Here is a 23,403-nt window from a genome sequence, read left to right on the forward strand (position 1 = left end):
CTGTCTGATTTTCTATATGCTTAATATAACTAAATTAGCTTCAGACTCTTTTGGATGTTTAAATCTCTCATGATCAGGTACATGAGGTAATCTGAATTTCATATTCTTGGTTTATGATGGTTATCCTGAAGTACTCACGTTCTTCATCCTGGGGCTTGCATTATCCACCGAGCCACCCAGGGATCCCTGAGAATAAAATGGTTTAATAGTCACTTTGAAAAAGAACAAGAAGCAGGGACACACTCATCTCACATAAAGATATATTTCAAAGCATAGTAGTAGATAAGAGAGGGGCATGGGGGCAGACAGCTCACTGAAATGGAAGAGAGAGACCCTTTGGCTCCTGAGACCTAACTCTTCCCTGCATGTATGACAACTTAGGATAAGACTAATAGGCCGCCTCAAGTCAGCAGGGAAAAGATATAGTACTGGGAAAATTGGCCTACTCCAGCAGAAAAAAATTAGCCTAGATCATTGCCTTACAGCACATAATTTCAATTAACACATATATTTGAAGGGTAGAATTACATAAGATAGAATAAACTATCAGAAAATACATCAGTTTAGGTGACTAAAGTCTTAAAAAACCCAAGACATCTTAACCACAAGATGAAAAATACGGATTTTACTCTGTCAAAGTTAGGAAATTTTCAGTGAAGGGCCCCATATTCATAGTTAACGGATGGGAAGAAGAGTTAAAATATTCCAAAAGTGACAAGAGACAGAATATTTAAGAAGCTTTTGGAAATCAAAAAATACAGGGAATATAATAGAAGATGGATAAAAAATACAATTAGTCCACAGAAGAGAAGACTAAATGGTAACTACATGAAGAAGGAAAGTATGTGAAAATAACTAACAGGTTGGTGAGCCAAAATTTGTGATCCCTGCTGGCTTCTTAGTCTCACATGGGGTTTAATCACCAGGAGAACATTCCCGTGCCCCTCCATAGGGATCTGTAGGTCTTAGGATGTTATTTATAGGATTGTTTATGGAATTGGAACCAGTTAGGATGGATGAGTAAAATCGGAATTCCAACTGCCATCAGTAGCAAAAGACTCAAGGATTGATTGGGGGAAAAAAAAAACTCGTACCTACTAGGATGCATTTTAATAGCTTTATTGAGGGACAACTGGGTGGCTCAGTAGTTGAGCATCTGCCTTTGGCCCAGGGCGTGACCCTGGAGTCCTCGGATCAAGTACGGCATCAGGCTCCTTGCATGGAGCCTGCTTCTCTCTCTGCCTGTGTCTCTGCCTCTCTCTCTCCATGTCTCTCATGAATAAATAAAATCTTAAAAAAATAATAGCTTTATTGAGGTATAATTTACATACTGTGAAATTCACCCTTTTAAACTATACAAATGAATAATTTTGAGTAAATTCAGTTTTATAGCCATCACCATAATCCAAGTTTTAGACATTTCCAGTAGCACTAAAACCATCCCTTGAGCCCATTTTCAGCCATGCCCATTCTACAGCCCACCCCCTGGCAGACATGAATCTACTTTGTGACTCTGCAGATTTGCTGTTTCTGGATATATCTAATAGATAAAATGATAAGAAATGTGACCTTTTGCATTTGGCTTCTTTTACTTAGCATGATATTGAGGGTCATCCATATTGCTCAGGCCTTTTTATTGCCAAATAATACTTCATTGTATGGATAATATTATGTATGTTTTTCTAGTCACAGTTGAACAAAACATGGGTTGTTTCCAGGTTTTGGCAGTCAGGAATGATTCTATGAACATAGAATAGAATGTACCTTTGAAGGTGATTGTTCAGACTTGCCATACTGTAGGGCACTCTGGATGTGGAAGTAAGTGATGCAGCCTGTACCTGTGTTGGACCAGAATCTGACCTCACTAGCAAATAACACAAGTCTAGTGCTCTGCCACATAATTAATTGCTGGAGAATCTTGGTTGGTTAACCATTGTGCAGAAGCAGCTTACCACAAGTATAGTCTTTGGTAGTAAGTCTCATCATTGATGAAAGTCAATTGTAGTTTTAAGTACTCAATAACTAAACTGTTAACATTTAGATAAAGCACATAATTAAGCCCAAAAAGTAATTTCTGTTAGGTGGATTTTCTTTTTTAATTGAAACCTGAAAGCACTTACTTACACAAGTAGTTTACTTTATAAACTTGGGGTTGTCCTCTTTATTTTTTAGAAGATCCTCAAGGGCGCTTCTGAGTTTGAGGTTTTAGGAAAGGACTGGGAGATAAGTGCAGGGAGTTTTAGAAACTGGATGGCTAATGTAACACATTGATTAGAATTTGTGACAGACCTAGGTCCTGTGGACTTGTGAAATGGCCTGGCTGGGAAGTAGCATCATCTCAGCTATCGGCGGTCCGATAGTCCTTTAGGCTTTACTGGAAATGCTTGATAGCTACACTGCATTCCCACCAGTAATGAGAGTTCCCATTGCTCCATGTCCTCTTCAGCATTTGGTGGTGTCAGTGTTTTGGATTTTGGCTATTCTAATAGACATTTAGTGGCATCCTCATTTTAATTTTCATTCTGGATTTTGGACATTTTTTTCCATTGTTTACTTGCCAGTGTATATCTTCTTTTGTGAGGTGTCTCTTCAGGTCTTTTGCCCAGTTTTAAGTGATTTTCTTATTGTTGAGTTCTCTGTTTTAAGGGTTCTTTATAAATTTTGATAAATACTCCTTTATCAGATGTATCTTTTGCAAATATTTTCTCCTAAGTCTGTGGTTTCTCTTCTCATTCTCTTGACAGTGTCTTTCCAGAGCAGAAAATTTTAATTTTAACAAAGTCCAACTTATCAATTTTTTCTTTGGTGTTGTATCTGAAAACTTGTCACCATACCTATAATGTTTGGGTTTTCTCCTGTGTTATCTTCTAGAAGTTTTATAGCTTTGCATTTTACATTAGATCTATGATTATTTTTGAGATGGTTTTTGAGAAAAGTGTAATGTCTCTGTCTACCTTTATTTTTGTGGATGTGGATGTCCAGTCGTTCACCATTTGTTGACAGAGACCATCTTTGCTTCATTGCCAAAGATCAGTTGACTGGAGTCAGATCATTTATGGAAGTCTATTTCTGTGCTCTCTGTTCTGTTGCATTGATCTGTTCTTTCATCAGTACCACATGTTTGATTACTGTAGCTTTATGGTAAATCTTGAAATTGGTCTTCTGACTTTATTCTTCAATATTGGGTTAGCTACTCTGGGTCATTTGTCTCTCCATATAAACTTTAGAATTCAGTTTTTTGATAACTTACTGGGATTTTTATTGGGATTGCATTGAATTTACAGGTCAAATTGGGAAGAATTTTTTTACATTTTGACAATATTGACTCTTTTTATCCATGAACTTGGAATCTCTCTCCATTTATTGAGTTCTTTGATATTTTTCATCAGAGTTTTGTGGGGTTTTTTCATGTAACTCTTACATGTATTTTGTTAGATTTATACGTAATTTCATTTTAGGGAGTACTAATGTAAATTGTTATATATTTCAAGCTCCACTTATTACTAGTATATATGGAGTATTCTTGTATTTTACCTTATATTCTGCAACCCTACTAGTCTATTGATCATATAGATTACATTTAACTGATTTTCAAATGTTGAACCAGTCTTACGTACCTGGATTGATCCCACTTGGTTGCTGTGATGTGTAATTTTTTTTTTTTATGTTGTTGGATTCCATTTGCTAATATTTTGGTGGGGATTTTTTACTTCTATGTTAGTGAGAGATATGAGCTATAGTTTTCTTTTCCTGTAATGTCTGTCTGGTTTTCGTATTAGGGTAATGTTGGCCTCATAGAATGAGTTAGGAAATATTATTCTGCTTCTGTATTCTGGAAGAGATCATAGAAAATTGGTATAATTTCTTCCTCAGAAATTTGGTAGAATTCACCAGTGAATTCAGCTGTCCTAGGTGTTTTTTGTATTGGAAGATTCTTTTTTTATTGATTCTATTCTGGATGTGGCCCTATTCATGTTGCCTGTTTCTTTTCTTTCTTTTTTTTTTTTTTTTTAAGATTTTGTTTATGAGAGACAGAGACACAAGCAGAGGGAGAAGCAGGCCCCACGCAGGGAGCCCAATGTGGGACTCGTTCCCTGGTCCCCAGAATCAGGCCCTGGGCTGAAAGTAGGCGCTAAACCCCTGAGCCACCCAGGCACCCCCCCCCCCCCTTTTTTATGTTGTCTGTTTCTTGTGTGAATTTTGATAGATTGTTTCTTTCCAGGAATATGTCCATTTTACCTACGTTATCTGATTTGTGGTCATAGGGCTATTCTTAATATTCCTTTGTTATTTTTTTCATACCTGTGAGATCTATAGTCCTATCTCCTCTTTCATTGCTGATGCTGGATTTTTTTTTTTTTTTTTTTTTTTTTTTTTAAGATTCATGAGAAACACAGAGGCAGAGACACAGGCAGAGGGAGAAGCAGGGAGCCCGGTGCAGGACTCAATCCCAGGACCCCGGGACCACGCCCTGGGCCGAAGGCAGGTGCTAAACTGCTGAGCCACCCAGGTGTCCCATGGAAATTTTTATCTTGTTTTTTTCTTGGCCTGGCTAGAAGGCTCATCACTTTTATGATCTTTTCAAAGAACCAGCTTTTGGTTTCATTGATCTTATTGATTTCCTATTTTCAATTTCATTGATTTCTCCAATTTTTATTATTTCTCTTTTTCTGCTTGGTTTAGATTTAATTTGCTTTTTCTAGTTTCTTAAGGTGGAATCCTAGATTACTGATTTTAGATCTTCTTTTCTAATATATGCATTCAGTGTGGATTAATTTCCCTCTAAGCACTGCTTTTGCTACATCTCACGAATCTTCATAACTTGTATTTTTTTTTAAGGTTTTATTTGTTTGTTTGAGAGAGACCGAAACAGCATGAGCTGGGGGGTGGGGGGGGGATAGTGGGAGAGGAAGAAACAGGATCCCTGCTCAGTCCCAGGACCCTGAGATTATGACCTGAGCCAAAGGCAGATGCTTAGCTAACTGAGCCAAGCAGTTAGGCGCCCTTTATAAGTTGTATTTTTCATTTTCATTTACTTCAATATATTTTTAATTTTTTTCTTGAGATTTATTCTTTGACCATGTGTGTTTAATCTCCAAATATTTTGGGGTTTCCAGTTATCTTTTGTTGATTTCTGGTTTAATTCTGTAGTCTAGAACAGACAGTGTGTGATTTATTCTTTTAAATTTGTTAAGGTGGGGGGATCCCTGGGTGGCGCAGCTGTTTGGCGCCTGCCTTTGGCCCAGGGCGGATCCTGGAGACCCGGGATCAAGTCCCACGTCGGGCTCCCAGTGCATGGAGCCTGCTTCTCCCTCTGCCTGTGTCTCTGCCTCTCTCTCTCTGTGACTATCATAAAAAAAAAAAAAAAAAAAAATTAAAAAATAAAAAAATTTTGTTAAGGTGTGGATTTTGGCCCCAGATGTGGTCTGTTTTGCCATGTGAGCTTGAAAAGAACATATAGTCTGCCTCTGTTAGTCTCCAGATGTCATTTATTTCTGGTTGATGGATAGTGCTTTTGAGTTGTGTCTTTCCTAATTTTCTGCCTGTTAGATCTGCTCATTTCTGATAGAAGAGTGTTAAAGTATTTATTTTTTTCTTTCAGTTCTGTGTTTTGCCTCACCTATTTCGATTCTCTGTTCTTAGGCACATATATATGAAAGCTTATTATGTCTTCTTGGGGTATTGACGCATATATCTTGGAGTAGTGATTTATTTGTCAAGCACATGATATCCGTCTTATCCTTAATATTACTTTCCTTGCTTAAGGTCTCCCCCCCCCCCTTTTTTTTAAGATTTTGTTTATTCATGAGTGGCAGAGAGAGAAGCAGGCTCCACGCAGGAAGTCCAATGTGGGACTCAATCCCGGCACTCCAGGATCATGCCCTGAGCCAAAGGCAGACACTTAACCACTGAGCCACCCAGGTGTCCCCCCCCCTTTTTTTTAAAAGAGAGCTCTGCTCTGTTGGAAATTGATATAGCTTCCCTCCCGCCCACCCTCCCTTCCTTCCTTCTTATTTAAAATGTTCTTTCTTTTGATTGTTAGAAAATGTAGATAAGTTTTTTTAAAAAAAAAATACTATCTGGGGCAGCCCTGGTGGCTTAGCGGTTTAGTGCCACCTTCAGCCCAGGGCGTGATCCTGGATGAATGAATGAATGAATGAATAAATAAAATCTTTAAAAAAAAAAAAGATTTAAAAAAAACCCTATCTGGTCACTTACTGGCTGTATTGTTTTGGGCATGTTATTTCAACTGGAAATGGAGTTTTGTTAAATACATGTAGATTGCCTCATGTGATAACTATTCCCTTTCCTTTGATTAGTGTTGTTAGTATGGTTTATCTTTCTCTGTCCCTTTACTTTTTTTTTTTTTTTTTTAAGATTTATTTGAGAGAGCGTGCCACAGCAGTGGGGGAGGGGGGGGAGGGGGAGAGGAAGAGAGTCTTAAAAAGACTCTGCTGAGCACAGAGCCTTTCGTGGGTTCAGTCTCATGACCCTGAGATCATGACCTGAGCCAAAATCAAGAGTCAGGACGCTTAACTGACTGACCTACCCAGGTGCCCTTCCATCCTTTCACTTGAATCTGTAGTGTCTTTATATTTAAAGTAAGTTTCTTGTGGACAGCATATAGTTGGGTCTTGTTTTCTGATTCACTGACAATCTTTTATTTGGTATATTTAGATCATTGACGTTTAAGATGATTATTGATAAAAGTGGACTAATTTCTCCTGTATTTAACTGTTTTATATGTTACCCTTGTTCTTTGTTCTTATTTTTGTCTTCCATGCTTTTTCTGCCATCATGTTTTTTTTTTCTTTTTTTAGAGAGAGGAGGAGTGGAGAGGGGCAAAGACGGAGAGAATCTTTTTTTTTTTTTTTTTTAAGATTTTTATTTATTCATGAGAGACAGAGAGGCAGAGACATAGACACAGGGAGAAGCAGGTTCCTCACAGGAGCCCTGAGCCAAAGGCAGACACTCAACTACTGAGCTACCCAGGTGTCCTGAGAGAGAGATCTTAAGCAGGCTTCCATGCCCAGCCCAAGGCAGGGCTCAGTCTCACCACACCAAGTTCATGACCTGAACCAAAATCAAGAGTTGGACAGTTAACCAACTGAGCCCCCCAGACATCCCTCTGCCACTGTGGTCTTAACTGAGCATTTTATATGATTCTATTTTCTCTTTCCCCTTAGCGTATCATTTTTTATTTTTTTAGTGGTTGCCATAGAGCTTACAATACATATTTACAACTAATCTGAATCCACTTTCAGATAATACTTTATGGGTAGTGTGAGTACATTATAATAATAAAATATTACTGATTCTTCCATCCCTTTTATCATTGTTGGCATTCATTTCACTTATGTATAAACATACATATACACACATAAGCAAATGTAATTGAATATATCATTGCTATTATTTTGAATATTAGATCAGTTAAGAAAAAGAAACATAAAGATTTTAATTTTACCTTCATTTATTCATTCTCTGATGCTCTTTGTTTCTGTAGATCCAAGTTTCTGATCGATATGACTTTCCTTCTCAAGATCTTTTTTCAACATTTCTGGCAAGATGGAATTTTTTTTTTTTTTTTTTTAAAGATTCTCTTTATTTACTTATGAGACACACAGAAAGAGAGGCGGAAACACAGGCAGAGGGAGGAGCAGGCTCCATGTCGGGAGCCCGACGTGGGACTCGATCCCGGGTCTCCAGGATCAGGCCCTGGGCCGAAGGCAGCACTAAACCACTGAGCCACCCGGGCTGCCCATGAGCCACCCCAGCTGCCTGCAAGATGGATTTAATAGTGACAAATACCCTTAATTTTTCTTTAGGAAAGTCTTTATCCTTCTCTTTTAGAGAATAATTTCATTTTGTTCTGGATTTTAGGTTGGTGGTTTTTTTTTTCTCTCAACAACTTAAATATTTTGCTCCACTTTCTTCTTGCTTGCCTGGTTTCTGAGACATTAGATGTAATTCTTACTCTTATCTTTTCTCCTCTGTAGGCAAGATGTTTTTCTTTACTGACTTCTCTTATATTTTTTTCTTTATCTTTGATGTTTCAGATTCCTGAAGTAGGAGTATGATATGTGTATGTATAGTTTTTGGCATTTATTCTGCTTGGTGTCCTCTGAGCTTCCTGGATCTGTGATTTGGTGTCAGATATTAATTTGGGGACACTTTCTGTCATGATTGCTTCAAATCTTGCTTCTGTTCCTTTCTCTCCCGCTCCTAGTTGTCCCATTGCGTGGATGTTGAGTCTTTGGCACTTGCCCCATGTTCTTGGATATTATTTTTTTCTCCCATTTTTGTTTTCCTTGCCTTTCAGCTTTGGTAGTTTCTGTTCCTAGATTCTCAAACTCAGCAGTTCTTTCCTCAGCCTTGTCCAGTCTACTGATGAACCTACCAGAGGCATCCTTCATTTCTGTCAGTGTTTCTTGATCTGTATAGCATTTCTTTTTTACTCTTAGAATTTACATTATCGTCTATTCTCTCTCTCTCTTTTTTTTAATAGAGTGAAGGAGAGGGCAAGAGAATATTAAGCAGGCTCCATAGCCAGCTTAGAGCCCACGGCAGGACTTGATCTCACAAGTTTGAGATCATGACATGAGCCAAAATTAAGAGTCAGGCGTTTAACCAACTGAGCCACCCATGCACCCCCATTATCATCTCTTGTGTGCTCTACTTTCTCCATTAAAATCTTAGTATAGGGATCCCTGAGTGGCGCAGCGGTTTGGCGCCTGCCTTTGGCCCAGGGCGCGATCCTGGAGACCCGGGATTGAATCCCACATCGGGCTCCCAGTGCATGGAGCCTGCTTCTCCCTCTGCCTATGTCTCTGCCTCTCTCTCTCTCTCTCTCTCTCTCTCTCTCTGTATCATAAATAAATAAAAATTAAAATTAAAAAAAATAAAATAAAATCTTAGTATATTAATTACAGTTTAATTTCCTGGTCTAATAATTCTAACATTCCTGCCATATCTGTCTCTGATTCTGATGCTTATTTATTCTCTGTTTTTGGCCTTTGAGTGTGCCTTATCATATTTATTGTAAGGTGGAAATGATGTAGGGAAAAGGAACAGCCAGCAGTAAGTGGACCTTTAGTAATGTCGTGGTTGGTTGTGGAGGAGGGGCATTGTTCTGTAAATCTGTGACAGGTTACTCTGCAGTCTTTGGTGAGCTTTGGCTCCTGGACTGTGAACCATACACATGCTTATCAGTTCCCTCCACCACCTCAGGTGAGATAGGATGGCCAGAATGGGCTGTAGTTGGGTATTTCTCTTTCCTCAAGTAGTTTGACTCTGGTAATAAAAGAATTTCTCCAAGATCAAGCCTTGGTAAGATCAGAATGTTCTAGGGACGCCTGGGTGGCTTAGCAGTTGAGTGTCTGTCTTTGTTTCGGGGCGTGGTCCTGGGGTTCCAGGATCGGGTCCCATATTGGTCTCTCTGCATGGAGCCTGTTTCTTCTCCCTCTTCTTATGTCTCTGCCTCTCTCTTTGTGTGTCTCATGAATAAATAAATAAAATCTTAAAAAAAAAAAAGATCAGAATGTTCTGGTATATTTCATACTGGTCTCTTTCCTTCTCCTTGTGCTGGAAGCATGAAGGGATTTTCTCTAGTACTCCGCATAAGAGCTTGGAGGGGCTTCTTAGAGGTAGAACTAAGCAAACTGTGGGGTCCCCCTTATGACAGGGTCCCCCTAGATTTATTGTCGCTCAGAGCCATCCATATTGAGCCTCAAGCAGCTCATCTGTTCTAGTTCAGGGTTTCCTCTCTCCTGGCACTGACTGGTTGTTGATTTTTTTTCAGCTTAATTTTTTACTTAATAGGATGAAATGGTGACTTCTAAGTCCCATATATGTTGAACTGGAAACCAAAAGTCACAAATTTTCCATGTTTCTCCCACTTGGAATTTTAGGTTCTGGATTTTACTATTGCTTGTTTGGGGAAACTTCGCTGTTTAACATTGACTTGCCAGAATGTTTTTACTTTCTTAATATGCTTTTTGCTGTGTATATAGGTGGCACAGGAGTGGATCAGCTCTCCAAACAAAGAGAAATTCTATCAGTTGCATTTACGAAAATTTCCTGCTGATTATAAAAAATATTGGGAGTTTGTGGGTAAGTTCTTTCTTCTGTAATTTGAAATATATGGTAACTGGAGATATCTATTTGAGGAACTCTCAACCTCATTTAAATTTTCTGGGACCTAGGATTCCTAAGATCCTAGAAATTGTAATTTGTAATCTCTTACACAGAATGTTTAAAGTCTTAATTAATGAGGTTAATTAGTGGGACAGTTACAGATATAAAATTCATGGTTTTAACCATTCTGTAGTTATTAGAATACTACAGGCCAAAGTGGAAGCTGGACATGGAAGAGAAGGGTGAGTGAAGGGAACTTGACAAGACTATAATAGTGTTAATAGATTTTCTGAGTAAATCATCCTGCTATCATCTACTCATTTCATCATTGGTCTGAAACACATATCACACTTAGGCATTAGTTATAAATCAACCAAACATTCAGAATTCTTTAAAAAATTTTGCTTTCCTCACTCACCCCTAATCCATCCTACTCCATAGAATGACTTAAAATAAAAGGCATTTATCCTTTTGGGAAAGGTACTGTATGTTCATTGTAGGACATTGAAACAATATTAGCCAGCAGAAAGATAAATACCACCAATTCCCACTATTCCAAGATAATCCTATGAAAATATTAGTATATATCTTACTGTGACACTGTCTACTCACCTATGTGAATTGTGACATGTGAATGTAGTAGGGTCATTTTACCTATTTTATGACCTTTTTCATTCATTGAGCAAATATTTATTGACTTTATGGTACCTAATAGGATATAATCCTAGATGCTATGTATATAGCTGTGAAGAAAACATAAGATTCTTGCTTTCAGAAGCTTATATTTGACTTAATTTTATTTAATATATTGTAAATGTCTCTCCAGCATTATTAAATAAGTGTATTTAATATTTGTAATTCCATTGTAAGTTTTTTCCACAGATCTGTTTAACCAGTGGTGTCTACTTAGACATATACGTTGTTTATAGCTTTTCACTGTTACGAACACTGAGTAAACTTTGCTAGATCAAACAGCGTGCACATTTTAAGACTTGATCATATTGCCTTTGCTTACCAAAAGAAATCTGTCTGACTTCTAACATGAAAATGTAAGAATGTAGATCTCCCTCATTTGCTAGTTTCAACTTTGTTTTCCAGTTTTATGTCTAAAAAATGTATCTCATCTGAGGTTGTACTTTCCTCCCTGAATCTTTTCTGCCCATGTATATTCTTAGGAGGAAATGGGGGTAATTGTTCTTGCCCTTTACCCCTTCTTTAAAAAAAAAAAAAAAAAAAAAAAAGATTTTTTTTTTTTTTTAAATTTTGACAGGGTGAGCATGGGGGGGGAGGGGCAGAGGTAAAAAGGAAGAAGAAGGAGAAGCCGACTCCGCTCCTGCAGGGCTTGATCCCATGACCTGAGATCAGGACCTGAGCCAAAACATGAGTTGGTTGATCACCAGGTGCCCCCCCAAGCCCTTTTTCTACTAAGGACCTTGTTTTCTTCTTAATGTGTATGTATTGTTGTAGTGTGCTTTTTGCAGTTTGTTATTCAGTTTCATGTGGAGATTTTGAGGTGCAGACAATTTTTACACATGTTTAAAAATACCATATTTACTTCTTTATGGTTCTGACGTTGGTCCTAGAAAATGGATATTTTCATTCTTTTTTTTTTTTTAAGGATTTTATTTATTTGAGAGAGAGAGAGAGAGAGCAGGGGGAGGGGGAGAAGGAGAAGCAGACTCCCCACTGAGCAGGGAGCCTGATGTGGGGCTTAATCTCAGGACTCTGGGATCATAACCTGAGCCAAAGGCAGACACTTAACTGATTGAGCTCCCCAGGTGCCCCACTTTCATATTTTTTTGTAGTGGTTTTATATATATATATATATATATACATATATATATATATGTATATATATATATATAATATATAAATATATATAAATTTATTTATTTTATATATATATTTATTTATTTATTTTAAAGATTTTATTGTTATTATTTTTAAAATATTTATTTATTTATATAATTACGATAGACGTAGAGAGAGAGGCAAAGACACAGGAGGAGGGAGAAACAGGCTCCATGCCTGGAGCCTGACGTGGGACTCAATCCCGGGACTCCAGGATCGCGCCCTGGTTCAAAGGCAGGCGCCAAACCGCTGAGCCACCCAGGGTCCCCTTAAGATTTTATTTATTCATGAGAGAGAGAGGCAGAGACATAGGCAGAGGTTAGAAGCAGGCTCCATGCAGGGAGCCCAATTTTGGGACTCCCATCCCAGGCCTCTAGGATCACGCCCTGGCCTGAAGGCAGGTACTCAACCACTGAGCCACCCAGGCGTCCCTATATTTCTTTTTAATATTAATATTTAAGTTATGAATTTATCTGGCATTATCTTGATCTTCTGTTAGAATCACATAATTTCTATATCTGGCTTCTTTCGTTTAACACATTATGTAAGATTCATTAATTTTGTGTGTCATCATTATAGTAATATTTCAATATGTGAATTTGTCCTGATTTTACTGTGTGATTTTTGGTTTTGTTCTGTTTTTATTATTTTACTGTTGATAGACATTTTTTTTCAGTAGTTTTTGGCCTGTGTGTCAGGTCTCCAAAGTTCAAGGACTTCCTAGGGCAACTCACAGGTATTAGCATATACTCATGCTCATGGTTGTGCCTATTATGTTAAGAGACTACAAAGCAGAATCAGCAAGGAGAGAAGCGCATCGGGTGAAGTATGGACAATACCAGGAGCAAGCCTCTTAAAGAGTCTTCTCCCAGTAGAATCAATCGAGAAATGGATTGTCAGAATGTGTGGCATGCATACTGTTACCTCCTAGGGAAGCTTATTTGAAACTTAGTGCCCCAGCCACCCTCTCTGCCTGGCCTAAATTCCTGACTTCCGGAAGGAAAGCAGGTATTTGGTATAGACCACATTCTTTTTGCAAACAGGCACAGCGAGGCATTCTTATCATCAAGCAATAATCCTGAGATCCAGGATCCCAGTGCTAAGGGCCAACCTCATAAGCAGACTTACCTTTCTGAGGATAGTATCCTCCGGCATGCTATGTTAAGTCTTACACAGCATTTTATGAGCAGTGCCACTGTGATATTCCTGTCTCAATGTTTGTGTGAGGGCATTTTTGTTGAGTCCTATATCTAGGGTGGTTTGTGAAGTCTCGGGGTATGTGTATGTTCAAGTTGACTAGGAAATGCCCAGTCCATTATACATTATACCCACCAGCAGTGTATGAGAAGTCCCATTGTTCGAGGTCTTCACCAGCACATTTGTATTGATTGTTGTGTTAGTTTCAGCCATTATGCCATGTTTGTAATGATGGCCTTTTGTGGTTTTATTTTGTCATATCCTTGTTATCAGTGAGGTTGAGCACCTTTTTTATATATTTAGTAGATACTTCAGTAATCTCTTTTGGGAAGTGCCTTTTCAAAGTTACCGTTAATTTTCTGTTATCTTTTTCTTATTGATTTGTAGTAGTTCCTTATAAAATCTGGATGCATGCCATTCTCTCAATCTGACTTCCATTTTGACTCACTGATGTCTTTAAAAGTTTTATTTTTATTAAAAATTTCTTTTATGGATGTATGTATGCAATCTCTAATCCCAACCTGGGACTCAAATTCATAACCCCAAGATTAAAAGTTGCATGCTCCCCAAATGAGCCAACTAGGCACCCCTAGAATTTCTTATTTTTAACATAGTAAATGCATCTTTTTTTTTTTTTTTTTTTTTTTTTACTGAAAACTCTGAGATCAAGACTGGAGCTGAGATCAATAGTCGGACGCTCCACCTACTGAGCCACTCAGGCGCCGCTAATTTTTTTTTTTTTTTTTATGGTTAGTCTTTGCCTCATTTAGAAACCATTCCCTGCTGCAGATCATAAATATATTATCTTAACATCTAGAACCAGGTGTCAGCAAATGACAACTTGCAGAACTACCCCCATATCCTAGTAGTGGACTGCCTTGGGGTACGATTTATACATTATTTTAAAGAATTTTGGAAAAAGTCTATGAATATGCAACAGACTTTATGTATGGCTTGCAAAGAAAACATTTGACTCGGGATCTCTGGGTGGCACAGTGGTTTGGCGCCTGCCTTTGGCCCAGGGCGCAATCCTGGAGACCCGGGATTGAATTCCATGTCGGGCTCCCGGTGCATGGAGCCTGCCTGCTTCTCCCTCTGCCTGTGTCTCTGCCTCTCTCTCTCTCTCTCTGTGTGACTATCATAAATAAATAAAAGAAATAAAATAAAAATTAAAATAGCTAAATGTTTAAAAAAAAAACTTTTTTGACAAAAAGTTTGCAACCCCCCCCAAAAAAAAGTTTGCAACCCTTTTCTAGACGATTCATTGTTTTGTCAACCTGGAATTTCTTTTTATGCATGAATGGGATGTATAGGGAACATGTTTCAGTTTTTTTCCAAATGGAGTTGTGGTTTTCCTGGTGTTACTTATTGTTGAAAAGACCATTCTCTCCATGTTCTACTGTGCCATATTTGCCTAAATCTAGTGTCCATTTAATTCATGGATTTTTTTCTGTACTGATTTCTTCTTGATTGGATCATTTGCCAACCCTTGTGCTGATATCACATTGTCTAATTACTTAGTTCAGCTTTATAATGAGTTTTAGTGGCCACTGAACAGGTCCTCCTCCTTTGTTTTGCCTTAAGAGTATCTTTGCTATTCTTGTTCCTTTGAGTTCCCATATAAATTTAAGAGGAAAAAATGGGGGAAATTAGGCAAGAATTAACATCCTCTCTCTTTTTTAAAATTTTTTTTCACTTATTTTATATTTTTAAAATATTTCATTTATTCATAGAGACAGAGAGAGAGAGAGGCAGAGACACAGGCAGAGGGAGAAGCAGGCTCCATGCAGGGAGCCTGATGTGGGACTCGATCCCGGAGATCCGGGATCACACCCTGGACTGAAGGAGGCATTAAACCTCTGAGCCACCCGGGCTTCCCTCTCTCTTTTTTTCTTAATATGAAAATTGCCATCTTTCTAATTAATTATTTCCTAATTCATGAATTCAGTTATTTTGGTTTATTTTCAATAATGTTTTATAGTTTACAGTGGGGAAATTTTTTTTTTAAGATTTTATTTATTTGAGAGAGCAAGAGCGTGGGTGAGAGGGAAAGCGAATCTAAAGCAGACTCTGCACTGAGCACAGAGCCCAACAATCTGGAGATCATGACCTGAGCTGAAACCAAGAGTCAAAAGCTTAAACAACTGAGCCATTCAGGCACCTCTCATGATGGAGAGGTTTTACAGATCATCTTTGGTTTGATTTTTGGGGCAAGCATCATTTGTCATTAGATTCAGTGAATATTTCTGAAAGATACAGACCTAAAATTTATAATAAGGTAACATTTTATTGCTAATATTGTAGTCGTTCCTTAATATCAGATAGCCAGTTTTCAAATTTCCAATTTCCTCAAAAATAACAATTTTTTTAAAGATTTATTTATTCATAGAGACACAGAGAGGCAGAGACACAGGCAGAGGGAGAAGCAGGCTCCATGCAGGGAGCCTGACGTGGGACTCAAACTCGGGTCTCCAGGATCACGCCCTGGACTGAAGGCGGCACTAAACCGCTGAGCCACTAGGGCTGCTCATAAATAACAATTTTTTCAGTCACTTTGAAACTGACGCTAGTTGATGTGTCTTTTTTTTTTTTTTAAGATTTTATTTATTTATGAGCGACACAGAGAGAGAGAGGCAGAGACACAGGCAGAGGGAGAAGCAGGCTCCATGCAGGGAGCCCGATGTGGGACTTGATCCCGGGACTCCAGGATCACACCCTGGGCCAAAGGCAGTCGCTAAATCCTTGAGCCATCCAGGGATCCTGATGTGTCTTTTTTAATTACAATTTTTTCTTCCTATTTTTCCCCGCTTTGTAATTTGTTTATTGAAAAAGTTGAGGCGGTGAGCCTTTAGAATTACTGTCTGTACTCATTGATTTGTCCCCCTGGTGCTTGTTAGTATGTTTTTTTGTCCTCTGCATTTCTTGTAAATTGATAATTGTATCTAGAGACACCATCGATTCTACTTTGAGTTATTATTTTTGGCAAGACTATTTCATAGATAGTGGTATGTGCCTTTATCAGGACGTGTATCATCTCTAATTTCTCTTTTATTAGTATTTACATCTGTTGATGCTTAATGCCTAGGTTAATTTATTAAAGTTGTAAAGTGATACTGTTATTTGATCATTTATTTATTAGCTGCAGTAATTCTATGAAGAAATTTCTCTGTATTATCTGGTTACTCTCTGGTATACTTTATATAGAAAGGTAGAAAAGTACTTGACTCTTGACCAGTTTTTAAAATAATGAGTTAGTTCACTGCAAGCACTGGTGTTGACCAAAGTGCTTTTTAAAATTTCATAAATGCATGGACTTAAATATACTTGTGTTTCTGTCTATTATAATTTAAACCCTTTAGGTAGGACCCTACAAGTTTTTGAGAGTGGCTGTCTGATATGACCGATATCCTCTATATTCTTTGATCCTGTATCTGAACTTGGCAATTTGCTAAGTAGCCTTAGCATCCTGTAGAAGAAAATGGTATTTCAAGAATAATATAGTATGGGGTGTCTGGGTGGCTTAGTTGGTTAAGCATCTGCCTTCTCAGATCATGATACTTGGGTCCTGGGATAAAGCCCTACATCAGGCTCACTGCTCAGCGAGGAGTCTGTTCCCTCTGCCCCTCCCCCCCGCTCATGCTTCTCTCCCTCTCTCTCAGAAAAATAAAATCTTCCAAAAAAAAAACCCAGTATAATAATACACTATATGTATTACATGTAGACATAAGAATACAGAAAGGTTGGGAAAAAAAGATGGGAGAAGGACACTTATGCAAATTGCACTAAAAGAAGATGTGTTTAGGGGTGTTTCAGTCGGTTGGGCATCCTACTCCTGATGTCAGCTCAGGTCATGGTGTCAGGGTTGTGGAGTCCAGCCCCATTCAAGGCTCCATGCTCAGTGGAGAGTCACCCACATGTGAACATACTTTCTCTTTTTCTCTCCTCTAAAATAAATAAAATCTTTTTTTTTTTTTTTTTTTTTTTTTTAATTTATTTATGATAGTCACAGAGAGAGGGAGAGAGGCAGAGACATAGGCAGAGGGAGAAGCAGGCTCCATGCACCGGGAGCCCGATGTGGGATTCGATCCCGGGTCTCCAGGATCGCGCCCTGGGCCAAAGGCAGGCGCCAATCCGCTGCGCCACCCAGGGATCCCTAAAATAAATAAAATCTTAAAGACATGTTTAGCTCTGTTAATATCAGACTAAATAGACTAAGACAGAAAATACTACCAAAGAAAGATCTTTTCATAATAATTTTAGTTCAGCAGAAGAGATAACAATTCTTAATGTATATATATATACCTAATAAAATATATAAATAAGTATCAGAATTAGAGTATACTTTTTACACATATATGAGGCTTTGAACCATTAAATTACCAAAAGTGAATTAAAAAAAAAAACAACACAAAAAAAACAAACAAAAAAACAAAACAAAAAAAATAAAAAAATAAAAAAAACCATAAATGAGACAAAATAGAAGTAAATGAACCTGATTATATATTACATGTATTACCTTTTGTTTTAGTTGAATACTTCTATTTTTTTTTCTCATTTTAAAATTTCTTTTTTATCTTTTTTTAGTTTGGAAATTATACCTCAATTTATAAATCTTTAGCTATTTAAAACAGGTTAAAACTTATAACATATGCATCCTTGATTTATCAAAGTCTGTAGTTTTATTTTTTAAGTTTTAAGGTCTTTTTTTTTTAAGTTTTTTTTTTTTTTTAACTATTTATTCATGAGAGAGACACAGAGGCAGAGATATTGGCAGAGAAAAAAGCAGGGTCCCCAGGGGACCCTGATGTGGGACTTAATCCCAGAACCCTGGGATCATGCCTTGAGCCAAAGGCAGACACTCAACCAGAGCCACCCAGGTACCCAAAGTCTGTAGTTTTAGTAGCTCTTTTAAGTGTCTCCATAACTAAGGCAAAACCTTTTAAACTGTGTGCGACATAATCTGTAGCTCCCAGGACAGTCCTTTGTTGTTTATTGAGTTTTTATCTTCTCCTTGTGCTTTGCTTATTTTTGGTGTGTGTTGGTCATTATCTTTGAAAAGTCGTTTATAAAAATAATTTGAGGCCTAGGATGATATTATCTTCCTCCAGAGAGGATTTTCCTTTACTTCTGCCAGACTTCTGGGGGCACCTGCAATGTGGGATCATCTGGTTTAAGGGATTGGGCTTTTCTGAAGCACCCAGGTGTTTGGAAGCTGGGCTGTAGTCCATGTCAAGGTGGGTTTGCTCTTAGTTCATCCTCGGGTGTAATCCTTAGTCCTTTGTAGTCCCAACCTGAAGCATATTGGGCTACCAGGGTCCCTACTCTGCAGGCCCCAGACTCCACAATGTTTGTCTTTTTAGTCCGACAAGGCTGTCCCAGGTATGGCCTGGCCTCTAGGCTGCCACTCCCAAGAGTAGTTCAGGTGTTTCTAGGGGAAATACTGGGCTGACTCCAGTGGATTTCCACATTCTTTTGAATCCCAGCAGTAATTCTTCACTACTGTATTTGATCTCTGATGCCTTCAAATAGATAGTCTTGCCTGCCACATTTCATTTATTTGTTTAGAAAGATTTTATTTGTTTTGGGAGAGATAGTACACAAGTGTGAGGAGAAGAGGGAGAAGCAGACTCCCTGTTGAAACCTGATGTGGGGCTTGATCCCAGGAATCTGAGATCATGACCTGAGCCAAAGTCAGAAGTTTAACCAAATGAGCCACCCAGATGCCCCTTACCTGCCACATTGTAAAATCTTGTTTTGATTTAGTGGTCCTGTCTACCCAATCCCAGTGCTTGTAATTTAGTCATTGTGTTGTTGCTGGATTTGGCAGTTGGTGCTGAACTTTCTTGTTCTAGTGCTTGTTCCGTTTTCCCAGCCCTAGTAGTTTACAACTAGCCTTACCCCCTTATTTGAAATGCCACTACTAGGTTCAGAATTCTTACATGTCCTTAGATCTGTTTGTGAGTTTTCTTCTGGGATTTTGAAAGTAAAAGTGAGGAGAAGAGAAAATTCCTTGGTTAAAAACTAAAATAAACTTCAAGGAAATTTACTACTTTTGAATATTACGATTTTATTTTGGCTTTTTAGCTGTTGTTAAACATTTTATAATACTGTATAATCTGTATTTGAGAATGTTAACTGGCTTAGAGTATCATTTGGAAGTATATTAACAAAGTCTAGTGCTGTACACTTGCTTGAACTTAGTACAGGGATTTAATATTCTTTAATCTTACTGAAAATAATTCTGTTAGAGTCAATGCCAACTTATTATTGTTTCATAGTTCATCTTGAAGAATGTGAACTAGCTAAACAGCTTCATCCAAAGGAAAATGATTTGGTGTTTTTGGTTTCTGAAAGACAAATTGGAGAGAAGAAAGATACAGAGAGAAATTGCATGCAGGATCTCCGTGAATATCATTGCGGTTATGTTCATAAGTTTCGCCGCACTTCAGTCAGTAAGTAGATAATGTAAAGAGTAACATGTCTTTTAATTTTTATCTGAGTTGTGCTTTACTAGCCACATGTTTGTTACACATATTCGAAACATGTATTTGCCAGGTTGATTACCTGTCATTCAGAGTCCTTTTTTTAGTTTTTCTAAATTCATCTGGGAAAGGCCCAGTTCTTATTACTCTAGACTTAGGAAAAAAAGTTTTCTTTTGTAATGTCCTCTCTTTCTCTGATACATTCCTTCATTGTGTTTGTTATTAAACAATTTGCAAATCATCTGTTTTTTATATCTTAAATCACATTCCAACCTTGGTTTTGTGGCTGAGTATCATGAGAAGACCAAAACATGTAAGTCATTATAAGACAACTTGAAGGTTTTGCTGTTTCCATTGCTCCCATCCCTTATTTTGTAGGGACCCTTCTGGGAATAGCATCACAGAAGTAGTGTACCTGCTGTATACCAGGCCATGTGCCTTGTCCTTCCTGGGCACATTTATCTTCCTCAGAGCCTTGTAAAGCAGTAAGATTTATTTGTCTTGTCCTCATCAGGAAATGAGGGCTCAGGGATGTTCAGTAACTTACACAGTGTTATTCTCCATATTAAGTGGTAGGCCTAGAATTGAAACCTGCATATGTTTTGACTGCAGGGTAGTCTGCATTCTTTATTGTATGCCAGGCGTCCTTTTTAACATTGCTGCTTTCTTAGTCTCAATTATGTGAAGAGAACATGAGTTCGTTATTCCTTTGCCTTTTTACATCCAGTCTTAAAAACAGAGCTCCTTAGAGTTGAGCGTCATGCTGCGCTGTAATTGGTGTGCTGTATTTCTATCATAATTGTGGTCCAGCCCCAGTTCTTCTGTGGAATGCATATAGGGGAATAGCAGAAGGGTACATAGCTTAGTCTGTGCTTTTGACTCTTGGAAGTGATGACACTTGCCGTATTTATATTTCTAAGGTATTCTCCTTCTAATCTCCTCAGTTGTCCAACTGACATCTCCATTTAAATATCTTTTAGACAAAAAAGACCAAAGGAGGCGCTTGATGTTCTGCCTGACATCAACTATTCCCTCTTTTTTTCCCATCTCAGTAAGTGGGGCTTGCATTTTTCTAGTTGCTCAGGCCGAAAACCCCAGTCATCCTTGATCCTTTGTCTTACACCCTACATGTAATTCATCAGCAAATCCTGTTGACTCTTCCTTAGGAAAGTACCCAAAGTCCAAGCCCCACATCTGCTACTACATCCTGGTCCACATGACCATCAACCACAGTGGCCTCCTGAGTGGCCCGTTTGCTTTTGTGCTTTTCCCATTGCATTTATTCTTCATTGGCAGTAAAAGTGATTCTTTTAATATTAAGTTCAAGCACGTCACTTCCCAGTACAAAGCTGCCCTGTGGCTTCCTACTTGACCCAAAATAAGGTTCAAATTCAGTATCGTGGTCTTGCAGAGCCCTTTAAAATGGAGCCCCGTTTTCTTCTCGACTCTTGTCACACACATCTCCCTACTTTTTCTTCCAGCCATACTAGGCTTGATCCTATTCCTGAAATACTCCATTCACATCTCTGCTTCTTGGTCTTTGCATTTGCTGAGTCTTTACCAGTAACACCCTCTCTCCAGATAAGGACATGGTTTACTCATTTATTTCAAGTTTCTGCTCAGATACCATCTTATCAGGAGACTTTCCCTGACTCACCTATCGATGGTAATACCCCTTGCATCCCTCATACTTCTTCATTCCCTTTTTCTGCTTTCTTCATTGTGCTCATCACTACCTGACATGTTTATGTGCTTATCTGCTTCCTTCTTCTAAAAAAATAATTGCCTGGTTCTTGGGCATTTATTTCACATTTGAGTGAATTACTTAAATAATATATCATACAAAAAATAATAATATATCATACAAAAACATAAGTTATAAAATACATAATTCTGAATAACCTTTTTATTAGTTGGATCGCATTATTCACTGGCAACTGAAATTGTTTTTTCTCCTTCTTGATAATAGTGCGCAACGGGAAGTCTGAGTGTTTCCTTTACATCCAGAGTCAAGATAATTTGCCAGTCAATTTAAATGAATTCGTGAAATGTGTTGTAATCAGTTCTCTGGTAACTACGCAAAGGAAGTTGAAAGCCATGTCTCTGTTGAGTGGACGGAACCAACTGGCCAGAGCTGTTCTTAATCCAAATCCCATGGACTTCTGTACAAAAGACTTACTAACTACAACTTCTGAGAGAATTGTGAGTCATGGTTAAATGAGAATGGAAAGTCAAAAAATTTCATGTCAGAATGTGACATCATTTTGTGTTTATTCATGGCACATTCCTTTGTATCTGGGACAAAGACATATCCCTGTGCGTGCACAGTGATGTAGTGTAGTGCTCCATCTTCTTTAAGTTGGCAGTCAGTGTTATGTTACTCAGCTTACCACAGGAAAAAGGCATAGTGCAATAAAGAATTGAAAATATGCTTAAAGAGCAGCATTAAAAAGTTAGATGAGTATCCTACTTAAATGCTTGCTAGGGAATTAAAATTCAGAGGTAGGAGTGGGTTAATAGAGTTAATTTTGCATTTGAATGATTGAAAGAGAATTTACAGGTAAAGTTGCCATTTTGCATGAAAACATGTTCTAGCTGTGAGAGGCATATAGTCAGTCACTCCAGGAGATTAATACAGAGGAAGGCAAGAGAAAAGTAATAGTGTGTGAACCACTGCTGTGTGCTAGAGCTTTCCTGTACAGTATCTCATTCACTTCTTGTCCTCCCAGAAGTCCCAGGTTTAATGGATGACAGAGGCATAGGCTGAGGAGGTTTGGAGACCTAGCTTTTGTGAGTGAAGCTGAGGTTTAAGTTTAGATTTGACCCAAAATCTGTGCTCTTTCCACTGTAGCACTTGAGTTAGGAAAGAAAGTCTTGGAATTCTTTTTATCGTCTAAGGAAAAAATAAATAGAAGAAAAGTATAGAACAGTTTATTGTGATCCTCTTTGTAAGAACCACAAATACAAATGCAGTTATAGTAGTTGTAGATGGGGTGAAGCCTGCAGACACTCATAAATAACTTGATAGTAGTGAAATTGTTTCTTTAGATTAAAGGTCATTTTGGGTGATCATCATCAAAGCTTCTGTTTTATAAAGGTTAGAAGAAATTCAGACGGAGGTTTCCTCTTCTTGCCACTCCAGGAAGAGCAACTCATTTTCACTAATGTCTTTTGCACAGGTCGCCTACTTAAGAGATTTCAATGAAGACCAAAAGAAAGCAATAGAAACTGCATATGCCATGGTCAAACACTCCCCGTCAGTTGCCAAGATCTGTCTGATTCATGGACCACCAGGAACAGGGAAATCAAAAACTATTGTTGGCCTCCTGTACCGCCTCCTGACAGAGGTAGAGTATGTGAGGGTGTCATTGCTGTTTGCTGAGAGCATTGTTACACACGGATTAACTGATAGGTGTAAATAACTACTATCGGTCTTTTCCCCTGCACTGTGTGTATCTTTCTGATACCATGTGAAACCGTATCAGAGAAAGAGGTAGCAGGAGAGAGGGTATAAAGAGTGAAGAGGGCAGAAAATGCTGGTCTGTGTGACAGTGTTCTGAAGGGCTAGAATGGTGGCCTCCTGGCTTTGTTATGGGTCATGTATAATGCCAGGAAACTGTCTGGATTGTATTGTATTGCTGGGCTACGTTTTGGTTGGATTGAATATGGAGTAAAATAAGTGGACATGAAGTGAGGCTCAGGGAAGCTATGATAAAGTGTCCTGCTAGAGTAATTT

The 23,403-nt window shown here is 38.2% G+C and overlaps 1 protein-coding gene across 4 annotated transcripts in view; it reads left to right on the forward strand.

Moving 5' to 3' along the window:
* The window catches only part of SETX (senataxin), an 80,980-nt gene that overhangs the window by 29,645 nt on the left and 27,932 nt on the right, over positions 1–23,403 (forward strand). For all 4 annotated transcript variants that reach the window (XM_055321912.1, XM_055321895.1, XM_055321922.1 and 1 more), the window contains 4 exons: positions 10,014–10,113; positions 19,464–19,637; positions 21,637–21,869; positions 22,847–23,014. In XM_055321912.1, coding sequence (XP_055177887.1) covers positions 10,014–10,113; positions 19,464–19,637; positions 21,637–21,869; positions 22,847–23,014 — 675 coding nt within the window. The remainder of the gene's footprint in view (positions 1–10,013; positions 10,114–19,463; positions 19,638–21,636; positions 21,870–22,846; positions 23,015–23,403) is intronic.

Source organism: Nyctereutes procyonoides, unplaced genomic scaffold (genome assembly GCF_905146905.1).
Source record: "Nyctereutes procyonoides isolate TBG_1078 unplaced genomic scaffold, NYPRO_anot_genome, whole genome shotgun sequence".
NCBI classification, from domain to species: domain Eukaryota; kingdom Metazoa; phylum Chordata; class Mammalia; order Carnivora; family Canidae; genus Nyctereutes; species Nyctereutes procyonoides.